Below are 23,556 nucleotides of genomic sequence, written 5' to 3' on the forward strand. Positions count from 1 at the left end.
CTTAATTGCCTTGTCCCTCACCGCTTTTTGGACTTCGAGAAAGTTGCGGTGTTGTCTCTGAACTTTGAGCGTAAAGTCCTGAAAACATTTTATCTGTACATTATCACAAGTCTCTGGGGGTGCCCTGCGGGCAGTTTTTAATATCACGTTCCGGTCTCTGAAGTAAAAAATTCAGGCTATGATAGGTCATGGGGCTGCCCCCCCCGGAATGGGTGGGACCGTTGCACCAAAAAGTATTTAGACAGGCCTCGAGGCTGTAGCTCCTTGGTCACCAGATCTTAAACAAAGAGGTCTACTGCAGGCCCCTCTGCGTGTGCCGGAACCCCCAGTATGCATATGTTGTTGTGTAGCAATCTACGTTCAAAGTCCTCCAGCCGGGCCTCCATTGGAGCATTAGCCTTCCAAAGATCGTGAACTTGGCTTTTGAGGGTCTTAGTGTCTAGGTCGAGAGAGGTGGTAGTGTCTTCTATTTCTTTCACTCGTGAGATCATGTTCCGCAGATCCGCCCTCATTACGGATACCTCATTCGTGACCAAGTCCATAAGTGTTTCCAATGAGGACTTTATCCCCTGGATCAGCACCATGATATCTTGCAGCGTCAAGCAGTCCTCCCATTACGGAGGTGGCCCCACAAGCGGCGTTTGGTCTTGGGCCTCTTGGCAAAATGGGTGCGAGCTGCCCTCCGAGGCACTAGGCCTAGCCTGTACCAACTAGTCGGTCGTAGATATGAGGTTTTTTCGTCCGCTCTTCCCCCCAGCAGGCAGCAGAAAGCCCATTAGACCACTCGGGATTATATTTGGAGGGGGGGGAGCGCTCCCCTCTGGCAATGGGTAATGCACCCCCCTACCCACAGGCCCAGAAGTCTTTCTACTTCTGTGGGGGCATATTGGTGTTTTTTACCCACTATACACCCAGTGGGGCTGGCACGGAGCAGGGTAGTAAAAAAAAAGAAAAATGTAATCTACCTTCTTTCCACCACGTCTCTTCTAGTCGTCCCTCCTCGTAATGACGTCTCTCCTCGACCAGAAGTGAGGAAGCACTCAGGCTCCCCTGAGCAAATCACAACGCTGCAGTGAAGAGTTGTGATTGGTCTGGCTGCCGTGGTTCGGCGCTCAGCCATGGACTGTGTGCATGGGCATGTTCTTGACCTAGGCTGTAATGCAGGCTGCGTGGAGAACATGTAAAGTGCTCTTGATGGTTTGGCATGACTGAGACGGCCGGTCAAACTCTCATGCGCACTGATAACAGGTCATACAACTCCCCGTGAGTGCCTGTTATCCCCCTGGCCCCACCTCCCAGATGCCAGGACACAAAATAAAATCATAATAAACCACGGTTTATTCTCATTTTTTTCTTCTTTTGTTTACCTGCTGTAAGGGGGGGGGGCACCGCTGTAGATACCAGGGATGATTGTTTGGGGGAGAAATGGGTGGGATCTGCCGACCTTGGCATTGGGCCTAACCCACCCTCTCAAATGAACCGTAATAGTCTTTCTGTCCAACCCAAGGGACAGAGGAGAAGTCTTTAACCCAATCAGCTCCAGTGGGAGGGGCAGAAAGCCCACTAGACACCAGGGAGCTTTTGTATTGCTACAATGTGTGGGAGTGGCCTGCCCCCCCCTTACACATCATGCCTAGCCTCCACCGCCAATGTGACCTCAACATTCTTTCTGCCCCCTTGGGGACTAAAGTATCCCCATCTATTTGGCAACAAGGGACATTTTGATTGTGGATGCTTTCTTTTTTAATTGCATGCAGGCACCCGTCATTCTCAATCTCCACCATCACAGGTATGATTAACTGCCCTTCAGGAGGCGTGCAAGTTGTTACGGGGTATGAACCCTAATTGCCTAACTAACTGCCTTGTGGAGAAGCGTGGCTCAATGGTTAGAGTGGCAGATCCTGATGCAGAGGTCTGGCCCGGGACCAGGGTTCAATTCCCGCCTCGGCGGCTCTTGGACTCCATCTCCCCGGACCTGATAATTCTCGCCTCGGTGCCTATTCTAATCATGGGTCCCACTCTGTGACTCTGGGCAATAGCTTGCTTAATCTCCACAACGGCCCCAGCAGCGCTTGGATGCCTGGCTTTACCATGGGGGTGCCCAGGAGTGTAAATCTCACAGGAAATCCAGGAAGGGTTCCACAGCGGTATGAATACAGAGCTACGAGACCTCTAGGTAGAAGGCGCTATATAAATACAAACACATTTACATTTACATCACTGCAGCACAGGTCATCACACCTGGCTGCGGCAGACGTGTCCTCCCTGCAGTATCGCCACCTTAGGCACCAGCCTCGAGGTGTGACTCGGACTACCAGCCTGCTCCACTCTGCATGCACACATCCAGACCACCCAAGATGCCTTCCATCCTCGCCATCTGTCCATTCATGATCTCTTGGGCATCCTCTTCACCCACAGGCCCAAAAGTCTTTCTACTTCTGCCTCCGGACTCCTGCCTCCTGCCTCACGACTCTCCGAGCTCCACTCAGGAGCCAGAGCCAGCGCCGCCATCAGCCTCAGCGAACTAAAGTTCCCAGTAGCCTCCGGGAGGTGGGCCTGGCACATTTTCACACCTCCGGCAGCATATTAATTCCTTCTGCGGCTCCCGCCTCGCGGGAGCTGTGAAGGTGGTGCCCAGGCAAAACCCAGCCAAAGGGCGGTCCCGTCCATGCCCGTCAGAAACAGAAGGAGGCTGGGCCACCCCTTTTACGCCCACAGTTTCAGTGAAAGTGCTCCGTGGCCTTGTCCCCCATGACACCGTGCCCGACGCTCTCCCCTCAGCCCAACCTGCACTAGACTCCCAGTAGTTACTGCCCAGTTGCGCCCCTCTTGACCTTGGTAGCCTGGGCCAGCTGCACTTGACCTTGCAGTCTAGCTTCTTCGTCTTCCCTCTGTTCCTGCCTGCCCCCACCAATCCCTTGCCCCCGGCTCTGCTGGGACTTCCCTCCCGCTGCCTGGAGGCCTACCGCTCCCGACGCCTCGCCTCCCGCCTCGCTCCCCGTTGTGCCTGCTGTCTCCCCTTATGGGCACCATTGGCACCCTCCTGCCAGTAACCCAGTCCTCTGGCATGTTGACCACAGCGCACCCACGCAGCAGACGCGCACAGTGGGTATGCTGTGCATGGACCTCGCTCTGCACTAGGTCTCCACCCACCACGGACCGCCTGAGCTTCACAGCAGACGAACTTTGGGGCAGATGTATGAAGCATTTTTGCATTCACTAACGGACAGATTCTGCAGATCTGCCAGAACACAAAAACTGCTTTTTAGATGCAGCAAACCACATTTTGCGATTCGGTAACCTGTTACTGACTCGCAAAATGGGTTTGCGATTCGGTATTAGGAAGGGGTGTGTTTAGGTTGTCCCTTCCTAATACCGATCGCATCGGAATGTATGAATGATTTGTGACCGCATTTGCGGTGGCAAAACATTTGCATGTTACCACCTACTTCAAGCAGGTGGTAACCCATTCGCAAATGGGAAGGGGTCCCCAAGGGATCCCTTCCCCTTTGTGAATGTTTGTAAAACCATTTTTAAGAACCTACTCTTTAAAAATCAAAAGAAATCTTATCATTTTTCCTTTTGTAAAGCATCTTGTTTTCCTTTAAGGAAAACGGGCTGCTTTACAAAAAAAAGATTGCTTTATTTAAAAGCAAACACGGACATGGTGATCTCAGCAGGCTATCAACCCCGTGATTTTTGCGATTCCTAGGGGGTCGCAAATTGCGACCTACCTCATTAATATTCATGAGGTAGGTCATTTGCGACCCCCTAGGAATCGCAAAAGGTGTACTATACACCTTCATACATTGCATTTACCGATTCCCTAATTGCGAATCCTTGTGATTCGCAAATAGGGAATCGCAAATAACTATATTGATACATCTGGCCCTCAGAGCCCTGGACCCCGGACGTCAGAACACCTCCTGCGCCCAGGCCTCCCCCTGGACCACCAACGGCCCTTTCTCCTACTGGAATTGCCGATTTATCTGCATCACAAGAGAAACAACAGACACCACACCACGTTCATCAGCCACAACAAGTCACTCACACTCAACAGCAGGGCAGTGACCAACACATTCAGAGAGATCAACTGCCTGCTGAACAACGCACGCTCTCTTGGAAAAGACGCCACAGAAATCTGGAAAATCATCACCACCCCAGACACAGTCTTCATCACAGAGACCTGGCTGAACCCCGCATCAGCACCCAGTATTGCCACAGCCATACCAGATGGATGCAAAATCACGCACACAGACCGGACCAATAGAAACGGCAGCGGCACAGCCATAATGCACAAATAGACTCTCAAATGTGCAACCACCACAGACAACACCACCCCCTTCATGGAGCACCTCAACTTCCAACTCCAAAAGAACAGCAAAACCACATTCGGAGACACCCTCGCCTACAGACCTCCGGGACTCCGCCCTCCCTTCTGCAACCCAATCTCCGACTTCATTGCTCATATCACCATTGAGGTGAAACCATCTTCCTAGGGGACCTCAACTTTCACCTTGAAAACACTGATGATACCAACACGGCTGACATCCTAGAAAGTATGGCCAACCTCAAAGTTGAGCAATTAGTTGCCGACATCATTTGCATCGTAGGAGACACGCTTGACCCTATCTTTACAGCCAGCAACAGAGTGAACTACTCCCACACTGAAGAGCTCACCTGGACTAACCACCACTGCGCCCACTTCCTCGTCTCAGAACCCCTCAACACCTCCACCTCCACTGCCAACAAAACATTTCGCAGCCGGTCCAAAGCATCAGAACAACGCTGGATCAAACTCCTCAACTTCCACCTACCCACCTCCACCTGGACACGGAATAAGCAGTGGACAACTTCACTAACTGGATCACAGCAAGCGCTGATGGAAGTCGCCCTGAGGAATCCTACCAACCCCAAGAAACAAACACAACACCCCCCAGGAGCTGAACTAGTACACGTTATGGAGCTGCCCCCGAATAGGAGTGTACTGGAAAACGATAACCAGGATATTACACACATGCACAGGTCGAGCACTACCTTTTGAATGGTCCGTAAACCTCCTGCATCAATTCAGGAGAACGCCTAACACCAAAGTAGTGTCTAGGTTCCTAGACTTGGGGATAATAGTAGCTAAAAGGCTCCTAACTAGACGGTGGAAAGCGGCGGACCCACCACATCTTCAGGCATGACGTCACTCATTGTTAGCATGGGCCAAGGCAGAAAGCATCTCCATCAAGCGTGAAGAAACGTTAGGACTGCGTCGAGAACCCATAGCAGCATGGTGGGAAAACCTTTTAAATGAGCTGCAACAGATAGAGGGCAGTGACCCTGAGGATTCGCCTGGTCGAGACGTGGGCAACTATATATATAGCGAACCATACATACCGCTAATGGGCGTACCATGATATTCCATGGGTGTACGCAGACTACTTAAGAATGTGAATAAGCGTGGACACTACGCAAAGGGGACGTTGAGTAACACAGCGCCAAGGAAACATTACGCAAACATGCCCGAAGATGGAGAGATAAGTTACTACGGGCAGGTCATTGTTTTGGTTGTTCTTGTTTATTCTGGATTCATCTGTTCATAAGCCCAATGTGTCAGAACTGGAAGGACTCTTGCAGAGCACTGCATTTGTTTCATTTATAAATCACTATACGTTATTGTGTCTCTAAATAACAGTCCAAATCATGAGGAAACTCAGACGATCAAGAACACAGCGGCCAGGCTCATCCTCGACCTCCCCAGACGGACGCACATAACCCCTCACCTCAGGAAACTCCACTGGCCACCAGTCATGAAGAGATCCCAGTACAATACAAGTCATACAAGGCATCACACAATGAAGGGCCTGCGTTCCTCAACCAACGCATGACCTTACACCAGCCCACCAGGACACTCCGATACGGATCCCCAGCTGCCACCAGTCGCATCCGCCGGACTAACAGGGGCGACCGCTCGTTCTCCCATTTGGCAGCCAAGACCTGAAGCAACCTCCCCCTGCACCTCCGAGCCAGTTTATTTGTCACACGCCGCTTGAACTTCCATACCTTGCACCTTTTTGAGCCACAACAGACAAACTGCCAAGGCCGCACATCCCTCATGAAACTGACCGGAACCTCAGTATTGGAAACATGTGTAAATATCATATGTGTTCCACCACCATCTTGAATTGTTTTATTAAGTGATCTAGATGGCATGTATCCGTACAGGCTTTGAGGAGATTATATTGTTAGCAACACAACAAAATTCATCATTGAGAAGTGCAATGTATGTCTCATTAATCTCTGCTAATAATGAGTTACAAGACCAGCCAGTAAACAAGCAGCATATTTGTGAGTGTCACCTCATGGTGAAGGTTTGGAAACTTATTTACAGGTTTAAGGATTGAAATGAGGCCCGTGGAAGGATCCCTCTGGAATGGAGACACTCGACAGGAAATTAAGATGTGGGGGCAGTCTCTGCAGGTGAGGGAAGGTGGCTGAGAGGGATAGGGTCAGCCACCCTCCTCATCCAACAGGAACAGAGACGTGTGTGGACAGACACCCCGGCCAACGGTGTGACCACGGTGCAATAGTTGTAAACAAATGTCTCTTTATCTTATTTTAGAATTAAAAAATGACAATAATCTGATGCCCCAGGACCACACCCCATATTTTCAATGTAATACGACAGGACGCTGAGCCGCTGATGTTTATTGTTTGAATCTGTATTGTTACCAAAAATGATACATAAAGACCTTAAAAGAACGGATGATTGAAATGAGGTTTGAGAAGACACACAAAGAGGTTTCAGAGGACTTGAAGAAGGAGTTGGTGCCTGGCCAGAGGTTTGAGGATTGAAATGAGGCTTCTGAAGAGTCAACAGGATGCTACGGACTAGAGGGAGGTCACTGCAGACTGGAGAGAGGTTTCTTAGGACTAGGAGTAGATCTGAGGATTACAGTGAGGTTTATGAGAACTGCACGAGACCTTTTCTAATTGGAGGGAATTTACGAATGAAGGAGGCCTGAACATGGCTTTCATTACATTTCAATGCTGATTGGAAGCACAGAAGGGATGTTTTAAAGATTGGCATTGTAGTTAGGAAACTTTTAATGAGTTTTTCCACAACTCTTAATTGAGGAAACCGGAGGGGAAGTTTCCAGAATGTGCATTAGTTTTCTGTGTGTACAGGGAACTCTTCTGTGGACTTCAGGTAGGTTTTATAGATACAAATATGTTTTGTGAGGACAGCAGCTAATTTCTGGATCAATTATTTCGAAATTCAAAGGAGTTTTCTGATGACTTACAGGGATTTAGGAAAATTTAAGAGCATTTCCTGATGATACAAGGAAGTTTTCAGAGGAATCAAAGGTATTTTCTGAGGACTTAAGAGTTTTTTTGAGGATACAAATTGATTTTATGAGAATCTGAAAGTTTACTAACACTTTGTGTGAACTTAGTAGTGGCAGTTACACACTGCAGCAGTGAGACCTGTGCCTTACAAACGGACAGGAGAATAATAAACCAGCCTTACCTGCTAAGGGTGCTTCTGACATCCTGCAAAACAGAGAAACAAAGTGAAATCAGTTTCCAGAGAAGATGTTAAAGTTATGGTAGTATTTGTAGGAGTGAAACACTTCAATCGATTTATGACTAGAAAACAGTGGCTGGGGTCACATGACACAGACCATTCTATGGCATTGCATGACCAAGCACAGAATGTGACATTCAGAATGACATCAATGACATAGCAGAAACTGATATTCTGAATGGTAATGACACAGCACAGCATCATTCTGAATGGAGTCACAAAACACAGCACATTCTGATATTCTGAATGGATTCACTTGACACATTGTATGATGTTCTCAACAGGGTCACATGCATGGGCATTATTTAGGGCTTGCCAGGGGTCGCAGCTGAGAATCCTGGATTGCCCCTTGTGACTCCTGGCACTCCTTGTGCGACCCCTGGCTTCAGAGGTAGTAAAATCAGAGCCAAGAAGACAGAGGCAGCTCGCCCTTATGAGAGTTGTTCTCCACCTTTGTTTTCTGCCACTTTTTTATTACATTAACAGTGAATAATCTGCCAGAAGCCCTGGTTGTAGATCCTGGTGTGCCATGTTTTATTATACTAATAGTATTACAGGTAACAGGCGTTGCAGGAGTAAGAATGAACAGCAGGGATACCAGAAGAGTGTTCTTCAGAAGAGTAAGGAACGAACAGAAGCATTACTAAAAGAGTGCCATGAAGGAGTAGTTAAGAGCCGAAGGAGTAGAACAGTGCCCTTGCAGGAGGAGGTACAGCCAGAAGGGGGGGCTAGAAGAGTGCCCTGCAGGAGGAGGTAAAGCCAGAAGGGGGGCTAGAAGAGTGCCCTGCAGGAGGAGGAACAAGGAAGGGGTACTAGAAGAAAGTCCAGCAGGAGGAGGTAAGGGCAGAAGGAGTATTAGAGAAGTCTGTGTAAGTGGCAGCCATCTAGGAAATGAGATCAGAGCTGCCCAGGAGGGACAAAGAACTGTTACCACCTCTTGTGCTGTTCTGGACTTTTAAAGGATCTGCTTGTGTGAAGCTCCCGCCAATTACTGGATTAACTCATCCCAGCATGGGGTGAGCTGTTGGACTGAAGGGGCTGAGATGAAAGACCAACTATATAAAAGTTTAAAGAAGAAACAGGCAAGAGGAAAGGATTTGGAGTATTTGACTCTTTATGACAAGTTGTCTATGACTTGCATGCGGCGTGGCTATATTACAAGTTCATGGCAGTGTATGGACTCAAACGTACTGCTTAGAGGGTGACACCAGGTTCACAGCTGGCGAATGCAATGTGTCCTCATAAGAATTAGAGAATAACTCTAAGAGAGTATGTAAACTAATAAAGAATTAATTGGCAAGGATTTTGGGTCCAATGTATCCAATCGCGAAACACATGTTGGCTGTAGTGGCTACATTGATTCGCAGCAAATGACCACACATTGATGAACACTCAGAGAATCAGCATTTGTGATATAATACTCTGCGACATCTGTGAACAAAGCTGCATGAGAAATACATGACGTCATAGGTGCAATGCCCCTGTTCAATGGTGTTATCTGTACTACCATTATAAAGAGAGAACTGTGTCCTTTGAGCCAGGTAAACTCGAAAAGTACACTGTGAGAAGTTGGCCTGGTATATGATGCTCACTAGTTCTAGTGATCACCTTGTACCATGCCAAGCAACCCTTATGATGGTTGGTTGTAAGTCAACCTTATAGACCAGCTATCCTAGTAGCGTGGACAAAGCAGTCTTAGGCTAAACTCCGTAAAGGCATGTGAAGCAAGCTGTTTTACCCTACACAATCCCCTTGAATACCAGATGAAAGGACACCACACAGATATATATTGAAAATATATATATATTTATTTACTACAAATATCCCCTACACTCTTTATGAGCACAGAAGCATAAGCGTTAAAACAAAACACAGTTTAAATATACCAAAGTTGCACAATATGGATGAGCCCTAGGGGCTACCTAAACCATATACTAAAATAGTGGTATAAGAACCACCTAGCTGAAAGGAAGTAGGCCTAGGGCCTGGGGAATCGCTGGAGCTGTTCGGGACTAACAGTGAAGAAGTCGGGAAAGGCCCGCGGGACTCGGGTGCAGTGCGGAAAGTGCACGCATATACCAATGTTATGCCAATGGTGCGTAAAAGTTACAAAGTTAGTTATTAAGGAACCTTCCGAGTGACCTAGAGGAATGAAACTTTAGACACAGACACTAGAGGTGTGTACCAGTGTGGGAACACCGGCGTTGCTGAGTTACCTCACCCACAGGAAGCGGGTGCATAGGGTCGAAGTAGTGTCGGGTTTTGTCACGCAGGTCGATGGTGCTTGGAGCTGAAGATGCTGCAGGCGGCTCGATGTGAAGAGTTCCGGTGGATCCAAGGGTGGATCTGAAGTGGTGAAGACCTGAAAGCAGAGGGGACAATGTTCAAAGTCACTAGCCAGTGACTACCGTGGAACCAGGATGGAACCAGGCGATGTCGGGTGCAAACAGGCGATGAGGTGTAGCTTCTCTCTGCAGCCACGTGGACACAAAGAGGTCGAGGACGTCCAGGCGTCGGTCATGAGCTGTCCCACGAAGGCTCTAGCTGATGGCGGTGTCGGCAACTTGATCGGAGCCAACAGGCCTTGGCTAATGCAAGCCACGCAGGAATCGAAAAAGGCTTATCACTCGGACCAGCAGGGACAGAGCGGGTGCTCCCTTTTACAGGAGCGAGGGCAAGTCTGGAGCAATCAGACCCGCAGTGTAGATTGTAGGCTTCGTCGCCAAGATGGCCGCTGACCACATGGCAAGTGGCCGGGATGGCGCGTCGAGTGGCACGATGCAAAACGGCCCCACGCAGATCGTGGAGATGCTGGGGGGCTGATCTTCGGTGCAAGGGCTGCTCGGTTGTGGGGCTTCTCAAACCCCAAAGCACAGCGTCGAGGGTGCCTCGGGTGCTGCGCAGTCAGCGTCGAGGGGGTCTTTCAAGAGGTCCGGTCCCACGTCTCTCGGTGCCTCCACAGGTCCCTTCTTTGCAGGGACTGTGGATCGGGCTGTGAGAAGTCTGGGAGTCTGGGTCTTGTCAGGCTCTGGGCTCGGGCTCCGGCGGGAGACGGCGGCAAAGCAGACGTCGAGTTGCTGGATGGTGCCTGTGTTCACAGGGTGGCCACTCCTAGGCCACAAGGGAGATGCTCTTCAGTCTTCTGTGCAGCAGAATGTCGAAGTCCAGTCGTCTTCTTAGTTTCAAGTTGATTCAGGATGATCTGAGGTGCTATGGCACTGCTCCCACTCTTATTCCCAATCTGAGGGGTGGATCACCTGCTAGGTCCCTCCTCTGGATGGGACCAGGAAGGGGGGCGGTTACACCCCCTTTCCTTTGTCCAGCTCCTCGCCAGGCCTGGGTCTGGAAAGTCCCAGGACCGGTTTGGACTGGCTTATGCACGGGGACACCTTGTGTGCCCCGGGCATGTCTGATTCTATTCAGCCCTGTCCTACCCAATACACAAAATCCTGCCTGGGGTGGTGCTCGCACCTCCCAAGGCAGGAAACCCTTTGTCCAAGCCTCCCTCGCTGGAAGGACTCCCAGCAGCAGGAGGTCAGACTTGTGTCTGTGTGGCAGCATCCATTTTGTGATGCTGAGGCCCTGGTTAACTTTAACCGGGGTTCAGGTTATGTACATGTCATGTCCCTCTAGAAGGGTGGAATGCTATCCCCGTCGACAGAACTGTCGAGGGGATAGTATTCCAAATCGTATGACACCTTACTCGACATGTTTTGATAAAGCCAAACCAAAGTTAGCAAATAACCGCGAGGATTATAATGCACTTAAGAGTATATGGTATGGCAATATCCCGGAACAGCTAAGGGAGTGGTTCCCGACAGCTGCAGACAGGCTCAGCTCATGCTAGAGCACCATCTCACATATTTCCAAGCACTCTGCCTCCAGGATTGATGAGGCCTTCCATAGGAGTGGCTGATAGGAACATATGTGTGCAGTTTAGGTTAGGTATAGATATACTACACCTAAGCAAGAGGTGATTACACCAACTTACCCCAGCTGAGTGATCAGCCACTTGTGTCAAATATGGAGGCCAGGCCAGGGGTGGCACAATATATGCTGCAGCCCCTGGTAGGCCTTGGAAACACCTATGCCCTGGGTACCTAGGGTACACTGTTACAGGGGCCAATAAGGTGAACCAATTCCAATTGTGTATGTACCTAAGGTACATGGAGTCCATTTTAAGGAGAGAGCAATTAGCCTGGGGCCCTGAATAGCAGGATCCCAGGCCAACTATGTCAAAAACCAGCTAAACACCAGACAAAAAGTTTGGGGTAACCATAGTCAGATATCCACCTTCCTACACAACCCCCCCCCCCCCGAACGAAAGGAGATAAGGCTATCCTTGACCAGGTAAGCCTATATTGCCTAAGTGGCCATATAAGGAAGTACCAGCTCTGGCTTGGTTACCCCCTGTCTCATGGTCCACTAAGCAATCCCTCACCCTAAGGGTATCTGAGGGTCTCCACCATAGGGAATCTCTACCTTTGGTGTGTCTTTGCAAAGTCAAAGGCTGGTGTTGAGTTGGAGTACTGAAGTGAGATTCCCCTGTAGGACTCAGCTTCCTCCAATCACCCTCCACCATGTGTGCCTTTCTTTCTTTGACTGAGTTGCACTGTGCTCTCAGGGTCAACCTCTGGCTACCTAAAGCTGGAGGCTGGGTCCCTTTGTTTGGCTTACTGGAGGGACAGGTCAGGTTTGGGGCCTTGGGGTCCCAGGTTTGGCTGTGCCCAACAGAATCCATCTGTGGGAGGTCCCTAACTACTTTTAAGGGGGCTCCCTCAGGAGTTTTTAAAGTTTTCACCTCACTAGGGCTACTGGTTTTGGTGCCCCTAATCTGTTGATGGGGGTACTTTATTTGACAGGGGGCCCTTTGGGGCTCACTGTCCTTCTTGTCCTCTGCAGCCCTGGGCTGACTAAGGCAAGGTAGAGAGGGGCAGGTTACCTGCTCCAGACTGGGTCCCACCTGAGAAGGGTCCACTGCCATCAGAGGCTCTGTCAGGCCAGGCCTAACAACCTCTGGGACAGTTCCTTCATCAGGGGTAAGATCAGTTCCCTGAGGAGGCTGATCCTTTCCTAAAGTCTGGTGGGAGGGGGATTTCTCTTCCTCCTCAATGCTCTCAGTTTGGGTGGAGTGATCCATCATTTCAGGCTTCACTACCCAGTTATCAGTCTGAGTTTGGGCTGTGGCCATCACAGCCCCACCAACCTTTTCAGGAGGAGATTCAGTTTGGGTATGGGCTGTTACCATCACAGCCCTGCTAATCTTTTCAGGAGGGAAGTTAGCTAAAGATGGGGCTGAGGTTTGCTCAGCCCTACCAACCTTTTCAGGAAGGACATCTTGGATTGGGGCTTTAGCCATCACAGGCCCACTAACCTTTCCATGGAGATTTACCATTCGGAATGGGTTTGCTGTTCAACCTCAGCCCAGGCTGAGATTTCCAAATCATTACCAAGTAGGCAATCTACAGGCAAGTTTGCTGACACCGGAGGGACAAAATCTGGAATAGATCGCTACGGGGATGATCACGGTTGCATGTGGATTGGCCGGGTAGCCCGAAGCCGGTATTATCACTAGGAGACCTTGTTTGTGTGGCCCATACTACAGTTTTCCGTGATGACGCTGCTGTCGGGTGAGGAGGTGACTTTATCGGTGGCTGAGAGGCGAATGTGTGTCCTTGGGAGACTCCCTGTTCGTTCCAAGTGGATCACCACAGGGACATCTGGCTCCATGGGTAGCGGTGGATGGCTGTCGAGTGTGTCGTATACTGGGACATTGCAAGAACTCTGGCTTCTCTTGGACTGGCCTGCGTGTTCAATCTGGTACTTTGATTGCCCGACCCTGCACCACACAGACTGGGATAATTTTATGATTCGGGCCGGGTGGGTCTGCGGGAATTAATGGCACTCTGGTTTCTTCTGTTGCTACACGGGGGAATTTCCATCTTAGCTGTGTGACTTGAGGAGCTGAGCGGCGACTGCTATCCTGTTTATGTTGGTGTCTTTGATGCCATGGTAACAACTCCGGTGTAATTGAAATGCCATGTGGCGGTGGGGGGGGGGGGGTCGGGGGCCTGTACTGGGAACCCTCAATACTTCTTTCTTTCTCCTATCGTGGGGCTCTAGTTAATTTCTTTCCTTTCCCTTTTTCCTCTACTTTAATGTAGATTATTGTTTCTTTCTCCTCTCTCTTTCTCTTCCTTCTATATGTCGGGTTTTAGACACTGGGCGACAGGCACGCTGCTAGGGGGGTAGGCCGTAGCCATATGCAGGGGTGCAGGGTGGGGGGATGGGGGAGGGGTATTATTGTTTCCTCTTCTGTTTCTATGGCCTTCTTTATTTTTGTTATATTTGGCTTTTCTTAACTTTCCTCTTTTCTTCCCGGGATCTGAGTGGAGTTCACTCTTCGTACGTTTTTACTAGTTCAAATAATAAGGGTGGTAGTCTTTCTAATGCTTTGCGTCACCGCGGTCAGGCACTGTTTCGATGGGAGAAATGTACTGCTTATTGATTATCTTGATTATGTACTCCAGCGCCAATATTTTGCCTACAGCAATCCTGACTGCGAATATCCTGTCCTACGAATATCCCTTGATTTGTTATGGTTTAATTGTACTGCATCAGATCCTGTTCTTACTTTAATTTAAAAAAAGAAACCTTCTTTAATCCTGTTACCATTATGGTGAGAATGTTCTCCTGAGTTACAACAGAGTATTTAGGGGGCGGACTCCTGCATTTCTATGGCTTACTTGATTTGATTTGACCGCCTCTGTCTTGACGGCCGACCGTGATAGTTTCTAGACTCATGACTGTAACTGACTTAAGTAACAATAAAGGTTTACCAAAAAAAAAAAAAAAAGTTTGCTGACACTGCCACTCTCTTTGGGCCAGTGACACCTCCCCAGCTAAGATTGACTACTGCCATGGGATGTTTGGTTTCTATTCCATCAATGTTTGTCACCTGATATGTGGCATCAGGTAAAAGTTGCCTTGAGGGGACTAGACATTCAGCCACCATGGTGATGCTAGCCCCTGTGTCTCTAAAGGCCTCAACTTTCAAACCATTGATGAGGGGCTCCTGTCTATACTTGCTCAAAGTGTTTGGGCAAGCAGTGAAATTGGCAAACCCCATGCCAGTTTCATAGACAGGAGTATCTGAGGTAGGGGACCTGGTTAGGCCAGAATCCACCTGAGCTCCAAAAGTAAACCCACCCAAATTCTTGGGGGTGCTCCCACCACCTGGGGGACCACTGCTAACAGTGACAGGAGGTGTTGGAGCTTTACTTGGAGGTATATTCTCCTTATTACCATTCTTGGGACAACAGCTGTCTGTTTTCCAATGTCCAACCTGTTTACAGGCATGGCAGTAAGGCTTTTTCTGGGTAGAGGAAGTGTCATGGGACCCACCCCCATCCTTGGAGTTTTGGGGCCCTGGGGAAGTTTTCTCTTTGCTTTTATCCCCACCTTTCTCTTGAGGCTTGGTAGTCTCTTTCTTTTGGTCACCACCCTGGTTCTTAGGCCTGATCCTGGTTCTGACCCATTTGTCTGCCCTCTTACCCAATTCTTGTGGAGAGGTCAGATCAGAGTCCACCAGGTGCTGATGTAGAAGCTGATTTTGACAATTACTTAAGATTTGCTCTCTCATAATTAAATTATACAATCCTGTATAGTCTGTAACCTTACTTCCCAGCAACCAGCCCTCCAGAGCCATAGTGGCACATTCAACAAATTCAGACCAGTCCCGAGTCTGTCTCTTCTGGGTATCTCTGAACATTAACCTGTACTGTTCAGTGGTTAAGCCTAACCCATCAATCAGAGCACTCTTCAGGACCAGGTAGTTTCTAGAATCCCCATCACTAACTGTGAGGAGTCTGTCTCGGCCTCTACCTTCAAAGGAGAGCCACAAGATTGCTGCCCACTGCTCCTGAGGGATCTGCTGTACCTTGCAGGCTCTCTCAAGTGCAGTCATCCATTTGTGGATATCATCCCCAGCTTTGTAGGGGGGCACAATCTTACTCAGGTTTCTGGTATCAACAGACCTGTCTTTATCCTTAGGGATAGTGCTGCCACCAGTGGATCCTAATCCACTCTCTCTAGGCTGTCTTGCTCTAGCAAGTTTCTCTTGGGCCAGGGCAACTTCTAATTCTTGCTTCTGGATCCTAAGCTCAGCCTCTCTCATTCTGGCCTCATGTTCCCTTCTCTGAGGGCTAGTCATCCCCCTTCTGGAGTGACCATGAGAGCCTCTAGAAGCTTGGGAAGTATTGGATTCACCTGAGTGATTCCTCCTCCTCCTGGGCTCCTGGTTAAGTCCACTTGGGGGTCTGGGTAAGGTCATCCTTAGCTCAGTCCCAAAAACACTTAAGTTAGCCTGGCTAAGCCTGCTGGCTGGCACCTGACTAAGTCTACCATCATCAGAATCACTGCTCCCCGCTTCTGTCTCCTCTTCTTCCTCCTCCTCCTCAGGCTGAGTATCTCCAGTGACTTGGTCATCCTCATCTATCTGGACTACAGGGACAGGGGTGTCAGTATTGTCATCTTCAGTGGGAGAGCCTCCATCAGCATTCCCTTTGGGGTCTGCCTTGGAGGTCTTTAGAGCCTCAGACTGGTCTAAGAGCTCTCTAAGATGGTCTGTAGTAGGGGATGGCCCTGTCCTAAGACCTCTTAAGGCCCAAAGCTGCCTTAGTTCCTTAAAGGAGAATATAGCAAATTTGGATGGCGCCCTTGGAGAGTCACTCTCAACAGAGGCATTCCCCGTGGATCCCTCTGCTCCAGACATTGCTCTAGTGTGGGTGGATATGTTGCAATCTACCTACACTGGTGTTTACCTACTAAACCTATCTAGTAGTTGTAGTCAGGGTGTGCTACTCCCTATCCTCTACAACAACTAAGTTCAGTAGAACTTAAGTATACTAGTCTTGTTTTAATATGTACCTAGCAGGTACCTGTATGCCCTTTCAAATGATACTCTCAAATATTGTAATGGTAAAACAACAGCAAGCTCAAATCCCACCGGTGCCACCAATGTGAGAAGTTGGCCTGGTATATGATGCTCACTAGTTCTAGTGATCACCTTGTACCATGCCAAGCAACCCTTATGATGATTGGTTGTAAGTCAACCTTCTAGACCAGCTATCCTTGTAGCGTGGACAAAGCAGTCTTAGGCTAAACTCCGTAAAGGCATGTGAAGCAAGCTGTTTTACCCTACACAATCCCCTTGAATACCAGATGAAAGGACACCCCACAGATATATATTGAAAATATATATATATTTATTTACTACAAATATCCCCTATACTCTTTATGAGCACAGAAGCATAAGCGTTAAAACAAAACAGTTTAAATATTCCAAAGTTGCACAATATGGATGAGCCCTAGGGGCCACCTAAACCATATACTAAAATAGTGGTATAAGAACCACCTAGCTGAAAGGAAGTAGGCCTAGGGCCTGGGGAATCGCTGGAGCTGTCGGGACTAACAGTGAAGAAGTCGGGAAAGGCCTGCGGGACTCGGGTGCAGTGCGGAAAGTGCACGCATATACCAATGTTATGCCAATGGTGCGTAAAAGTTACAAAGTTAGTTATTAAGGAACCTTCCGAGTGACCTAGAGGAATGAAACTTTAGACACAGACACTAGAGGTGTGTACCAGTGTGGGAACACCGGCGTTGCTGAGTTACCTCACCCACAGGAAGCGGGTGCATAGGGTCGAAGTAGTGTCGGGTTTTGTCACGCAGGTCGATGGTGCTTGGAGCTGAAGATGCTGCAGGCGGCTCGATGTGAAGAGTTCCGGTGGATCCAAGGGTGGATCTGAAGTGGTGAAGACCTGAAAGCAGAGGGGACAATGTTCAAAGTCACTAGCCAGTGACTACCGTGGAACCAGGATGGAACCAGGCGATGTCGGGTGCAAACAGGCGATGAGGTGTAGCTTCTCTCTGCAGCCACGTGGACACGAAGAAGTCGAGGACATCCAGGCGTCGGTCACGAGCTGTCCCACGAAGGCTCTAGCTGATGGCGGTGTCGGCAACTTGATCGGAGCCAACAGGCCTTGGCTAATGCAAGCCACGCAGGAATCGAAAAAGGCTTATCACTCGGACCAGCAAGGTCAGAGCGGGTGCTCCCTTTTACAGGAGCGAGGGCAAGTCTAGAGCAACCAGACCCGCAGTGTAGATTGTAGGTTTCGTCGCCAAGATGGCCGCTGACCACTTGGCAAGTGGCCGGGATGGCGCGTCGAGTGGCACGATGCAAAAGGGCCCCACGCAGATCGTGGAGATGCTGGGGGGCTGATCTTCGGTGCAAGGGCTGCTCGGTTGTGGGGCTTCTCAAACCCCAAAGCACAGCATCGAGGGTGCCTCGGGTGCTGCGCAGTCAGCGTCTCGGGAGTCTTTCAAGAGGTCCGGTCCCACGTCTCTCGGTGCCTCCACGGGTCCCTTCTTTGCAGGGACTGTGGATCGGGCTGTGAGAAGTCTGGGAGTCTGGGTCTTGTCAGGCTCTGGGCTCGGGCTCCGGCGGCGGCGGCAAAGCAGACGTCGAGTTGCTGGATGGTGCCTGTGTTCACAGGGTGGCCACTCCTAGGCCACAAGGGAGATGCTCTTCAGTCTTCTGTGCAGCAGAATGTCGAAGTCCAGTCGTCTTCTTAGTTTCAAGTTGTTTCAGGATGATCTGAGGTGCTATGGCACTGCTCCCACTCTTATTCCCAATCTGAGGGGTGGATCACCTGCTAGGTCCCTCCTCTGGGTGGGACCAGGAAGGGGGGCAGTTACACCCCCTTTCCTTTGTCCAGCTCCTCGCCAGGCCTGGGTCTGGAAAGTCCCAGGACCGTTTTGGACTGGCTTATGCACGGGGACACCTTGTGTGCCCCGGGCATGTCTGATTCTATTCAGCCCTGTCCTACCCAATACACAAAATCCTGCCTGGGGTGGTGCTCGCACCTCCCAAGGCAGAAAACCCTTTGTCCAAGCCTCCCTCGCTGGAAGGACTCCCAGCAGCAGGAGGTCAGACTTGTGTCTGTGTGGCAGCATCCATTTTGTAATGCTGAGGCTCTGGTTAACTTTAACCGGGGTTCAGGTTATGTACATGTCGTGTCCCTCTAGAAGGGTGGAATGCTATCCCCGTCGACAGAACTGTCGAGGGGATAGTATTCCAAATCGAATGACACCTTACTCGACATGTTTTGATAAAGCCAAACCAAAGTTAGCAAATAACCGCGAGGATTATAATGCACTTAAGAGTATATGGTATGGCAATATCCCGGAACAGCTAAGGGAGTGGTTCCCGACAGCTGCAGACAGGCTCAGCTCATGCTAGAGCACCATCTCACGTATTTCCAAGCACTCTGCCTCCAGGATTGATGAGGCCTTCCATAGGAGTGGCTGATAGGAACATATGTGTCCAGTTTAGGTTAGGTATAGATATACTACACCTAAGCAAGAGGTGATTACACCAACTTACCCCAGCTGAGTGATCAGCCAGTTGTGTCAAATATGGAGGCCAGGCCAGGGGTGGCACAATACATGCTGCAGCCCCTGGTAGGCCTTGGAAACACCTATGCCCTGGGTACCTAGGGTACACTGTTACAGGGGCCAATAAGGTGAACCAATTCCAATTGTGTATGTACCTAAGGTACATGGAGTCCATTTTCAGGACAGAGCAATTAGCCTGGGGCCCTGAATAGCAGGATCCCAGGCCAACTATGTCAAAAACTAGCTAAACACCAGGCAAAAAGTTTGGGGGTAACCATAGTCAGATATCCACCTTCCTACACACACCACCAATCCAAACACCCAATACATCTTTGAAAACGTCAGGGCAAGCAGAAGGACATAGGCTATATAAAAACAAAATATATATGTTAGAAGGGAAACGTAATTTTTAAGGGAAAGTAGTCCCTTAGAAGTAGCGCCAGCTAACGACGTGCGTGCTGATGCGTGCTGACATCACGGGGGAGCGCGGAAGCCGGAAGCAACACTCTGCGAGGAGCGGACAGGAGAAAGGAAGCGACACCCTCCAAGGTCCGGAGCGCGTAGAGGAGTGTCGACATGCCCAGGGGAGCGCAGAGTAAGAGCGGACAGGGGAGTCGGCAGAAGCGGCCAGGACCAAGAAAACGAGCGCGGAGAAACAGCGGAAGCGACACCCTCCAAGGTCCGGAGCGAGTAGAGGAGCGTCGACATGCCCAGGGGAGCGCAGAGTAAGAGCGGACAGGAGAGTCGGCAGAAGCGGCCAGGACCAAGAAAACGAGCGCGGAGAACCAGTGGACACGAGCGTGGGCAGAAGCGGCCAGGACCAACAAAACGGGAGCAAGGAAACACTGTAAGTACGCTCTGCTGCTCCCGGCCACTCTGCTGCGCCTCTCCTGCTGCGATGCCGCCCCCAGCCCCCTTCTGCCCCGGGCAACGCCGGGGCGGTCTGCTAGTTATTAATAAAACATCTCTCCAAAGCTGCATGAGTAATACATGACACCATAGGTGCAATGCTCCCGGCCCCGGGTAATAATAATAATAATAATAATGCATCTCTCCAAAGCTGCATGATTTATCACTCAAATAACAGCTTTAAATATATTTTGGAAATCCATATTTCCGCAAAAGATCAGTTCATGAGTTCTAAAAATAAATACATATTCATCTTAAATATACGCTTCAGAATTGTAGTGAACATATATTAATTTAACCAAGGAAAATCATCTAATTTAGAAGGCTGAGCTACACACGAGAGCTACTTGCAGGTATCTGGAGAGATACCAGTATCTCACACGCTACTCGTTGGAGAAGCCTGGTCTATTGAAATCAGAAGTCAGTAGAGTGACTGCCTCAGTGGGTGGTAGCAAGCAGAGGGCCACTATTATCAGATAAATCAAATGCATAGGACCCTTTGAGGTTCATCAATAGGTCATGGCCCATTGTCCTTGACTGACACAAGAGGTTCATCAACATGTCAGGATTCACCTTCCTGTCATTACAAGAGAGGTTAAATCAAAAGGTCATGGGAGAGCATCCTAGGATGAGTCACAAGGTCATATCAACAGGTCCGGGTCCATCATTCTAGCAGGAGGCAAGAGTGGTCCTCTCTTGTAAGAGGGATGAGCCTCCCCTGGAATGTGGGTCTTACTGCTCCCATTTCATTTCTCAACACTGGCACAAAACTATGGGCCAAACTTTTAGCTAAGTCGGTGATAGGCTTGATTCCCAAATTGTTCACCCAGGGAAACATAGGTTTACGATCTATCATTTTCCTAGAGGAAGAAATGGCATTTGAACATGTTTTTAGACTAACTGGTAAATTACACGTTCTACCAACATGGGCAGGTCATAGTAATTATCAAAAACTTCAACTCTGAGGGAGGCTATCTGTCACCCTCCGAGGGAGGCTCTCTGTCACCCTGCGAGGAAGGCTCTCTATCACCCTGCGAGGAAGGCTCTCTATCACCCTGCGAGGAAGGCTCTCTGTCACCCTGCGAGGAAGGCTCTCTGTCACCCTGCGAGGAAGGCTCTCTGTCACCCTGCAAGGAAGGCTCTCTGTCACCCTGCAAGGAAGGCTCTCTGTCACCCTGCGAGGGAGGCTCTCTGTCACCCTGCGAGGAAGGCTCTCTGTCACCCTGCGAGGAAGGCTCTCTGTCACCCTGCGAGGAAGGCTCTCTGTCACCCTGCGAGGAAGGCTCTCTGTCACCCTGCGAGGAAGGCTCTCTGTCACCTTGCGAGGAAGGCTCTCTGTCACCCTGCGAGGGAGGCGCTTTGTCACCCTACGAGGGAGGCTCTCCGTCACCCTACGAGGGAGGCTCTCCGTCACCCTACGAGGGAGGCTCTCCGTCACCCTCAGAGGGAGGCTCTCCGTAACCCTCAGAGGGAGGCTCTCCGTAACCCTCAGAGGGAGGCTCTCCGTAACCCTCAGAGGGAGGCTCTCCGTAACCCTCAGAGGGAGGCTCTCCGTAACCCTCAGAGGGAGGCTCTCCGTAACCCTCAGAGGGAGGCTCTCCGTAACCCTCAGAGGGAGGCTCTCCGTAACCCTCAGAGGGAGGCTCTCCGTCACCCTCAGAGGGAGGCTCTCCGTCACCCTCAGAGGGAGGCTCTCCGTCACCCTCAGAGGGAGGCTCTCCGTCACCCTCAGAGGGAGGCTCTCCGTCACCCTCAGAGGGAGGCTCTCCGTAACCCTCAGAGGGAGGCTCTCCGTCACCCTCAGAGGGAGGCTCTCCGTCACCCTCAGAGGGAGGCTCTCCGTCACCCTCAGAGGGAGGCTCTCCATCACCCTCAGAGGGAGGCTCTCCGTCACCCTCAGAGGGAGGCTCTCCGTCACCCTCAGAGGGAGGCTCTCCGTCACCCTCAGAGGGAGGCTCTCCGTCACCCTTAGAGGGAGGCTCTCCGTCACCCACAGAGGGGGGCTCTTTGTCACCCTTCGAGGAAGGCTCTCTGACACCCTCCGAGGGAGGCTCTCTGTCTTCCTCCGAGGGAGGCTCTCCGTCACCCTCAGAGGGAGGCTCTCCGTCACCCTCAGAGGGAGGCTCTCCGTCACCCTTAGAGGGAGGCTCTCCGTCACCCACAGAGGGGGGCTCTTTGTCACCCTTCGAGGAAGGCTCTCTGACACCCTCCGAGGGAGGCTCTCTGTCTTCCTCCGAGGGAGGCTCTCCGTCACCCTCCGAGGGAGGCTCTCCGTCACCCTCCGAGGGAGGCTCTCCGTCACCCTCCGAGGGAGGCTCTCCGTCACCCTCAGAGGGAGGCTCTCCGTCACCCTCAGAGGGAGGCTCTCCGTCACCCTCAGAGGGAGGCTCTCCGTCACCCTCAGAGGGAGGCTCTCCGTCACCCTCAGAGGGAGGCTCTCCGTAACCCTCAGAGGGAGGCTCTCCGTCACCCTCAGAGGGAGGCTCTCCGTCACCCTCAGAGGGAGGCTCTCCGTCACCCTCAGAGGGAGGCTCTCCGTCACCCTCAGAGGGAGGCTCTCCGTCACCCTCAGAGGGAGGCTCTCCGTCACCCTCAGAGGGAGGCTCTCCGTCACCCTCAGAGGGAGGCTCTCCGTCACCCTTAGAGGGAGGCTCTCCGTCACCCACAGAGGGGGGCTCTCCGTAACCCTCAGAGGGAGGCTCTCCGTCACCCTCAGAGGGAGGCTCTCCGTCACCCTCAGAGGGAGGCTCTCCGTCACCCTCCGAGGGAGGCTCTCCGTCACCCTCCGAGGGAGGCTCTCTGTCTTCCTCCGAGGGAGGCTCCCTGTCACCCTCCGAGGGAGGCTCCCTGTCACCCTCGGAGGGATGTTCTGGATGTTATCGGTCACCATCATCTAGTGCCCTTTACATGGAGATACTTCTCAGGAAGCTTCTGGTCTGTAAACTAATCAACTTATTTGAGCAGAGCATCACAGTTAAAGTGACAGCGTATGACCACAATAAGGAGGTTTACACCTCTAATCCCACCCTAGGCCATATGGGTGAAGAATTAGGTTGCCGTTTAGGGGTTTAAAACAATCCATTTGTAAATTAAATTTCTATTGCTGCCAGGCAGCAATTTGCGGACATTCATTTTGCACACTGTAATATAATCACGGGTCACCCGTAATATAAAATTGTCACTATTCTTCAAACTAAAGAGTTTTCTGTGGCCTCCATCTCTATCTGGGTTGACAAAAACCCAGGGAGCATTTGTTAGACTTTGCAAACCTTTGCCGTGTTTCCCCGGAGTTTTTGCTTTCTGACCTCCCGGTTTTGACTCTGTTTCTGCACACCTTTCGCACTGCTGATCAGTGGTAAAGTGCAGGTGCTCCTGTGGTAAAGTATGTTATGGATTGATGTTTTCACGATTGGATTTTTGATTTGCATGTCAGTCCCTAGTAAAGTGCACTACGGGTGCCGGGGCTTGTGAATCAAACGGTACTCGTGAGCCTGCAGCAAGGATTGTGCCACCCACGCACATAGCACGGCAAAAGGTAACTCAGACCTGCCATCGTAGAGTCTGGGCGCAGTTGCGACTGCCATGTTTACTCGGCCCGTGCCCACACTGGTCCGTCA

General features: G+C 50.6%; 1 protein-coding gene and 1 long non-coding RNA gene across 2 annotated transcripts in view; one reads left to right on the top strand and one right to left on the bottom strand.

The window, feature by feature from the left end:
* The window catches only part of LOC144754161 (uncharacterized), a 638,643-nt gene that overhangs the window by 485,387 nt on the left and 129,700 nt on the right, over window positions 1-23,556 (top strand). The gene's annotated exons all lie outside the window — the stretch shown is intronic.
* The window catches only part of LOC144754156 (E3 ubiquitin-protein ligase TRIM39-like), a 75,179-nt gene that overhangs the window by 15,378 nt on the left and 36,245 nt on the right, over window positions 1-23,556 (bottom strand). Inside the window, exon 4 of the mRNA XM_078641738.1 lies at window positions 7,520-7,542. Coding sequence (XP_078497864.1) covers window positions 7,520-7,542 — 23 coding nt within the window. The remainder of the gene's footprint in view (window positions 1-7,519; window positions 7,543-23,556) is intronic.

The sequence above is a fragment of the Lissotriton helveticus genome, chromosome 5_1 (assembly GCF_964261635.1).
Source record: "Lissotriton helveticus chromosome 5_1, aLisHel1.1, whole genome shotgun sequence".
NCBI classification, from domain to species: domain Eukaryota; kingdom Metazoa; phylum Chordata; class Amphibia; order Caudata; family Salamandridae; genus Lissotriton; species Lissotriton helveticus.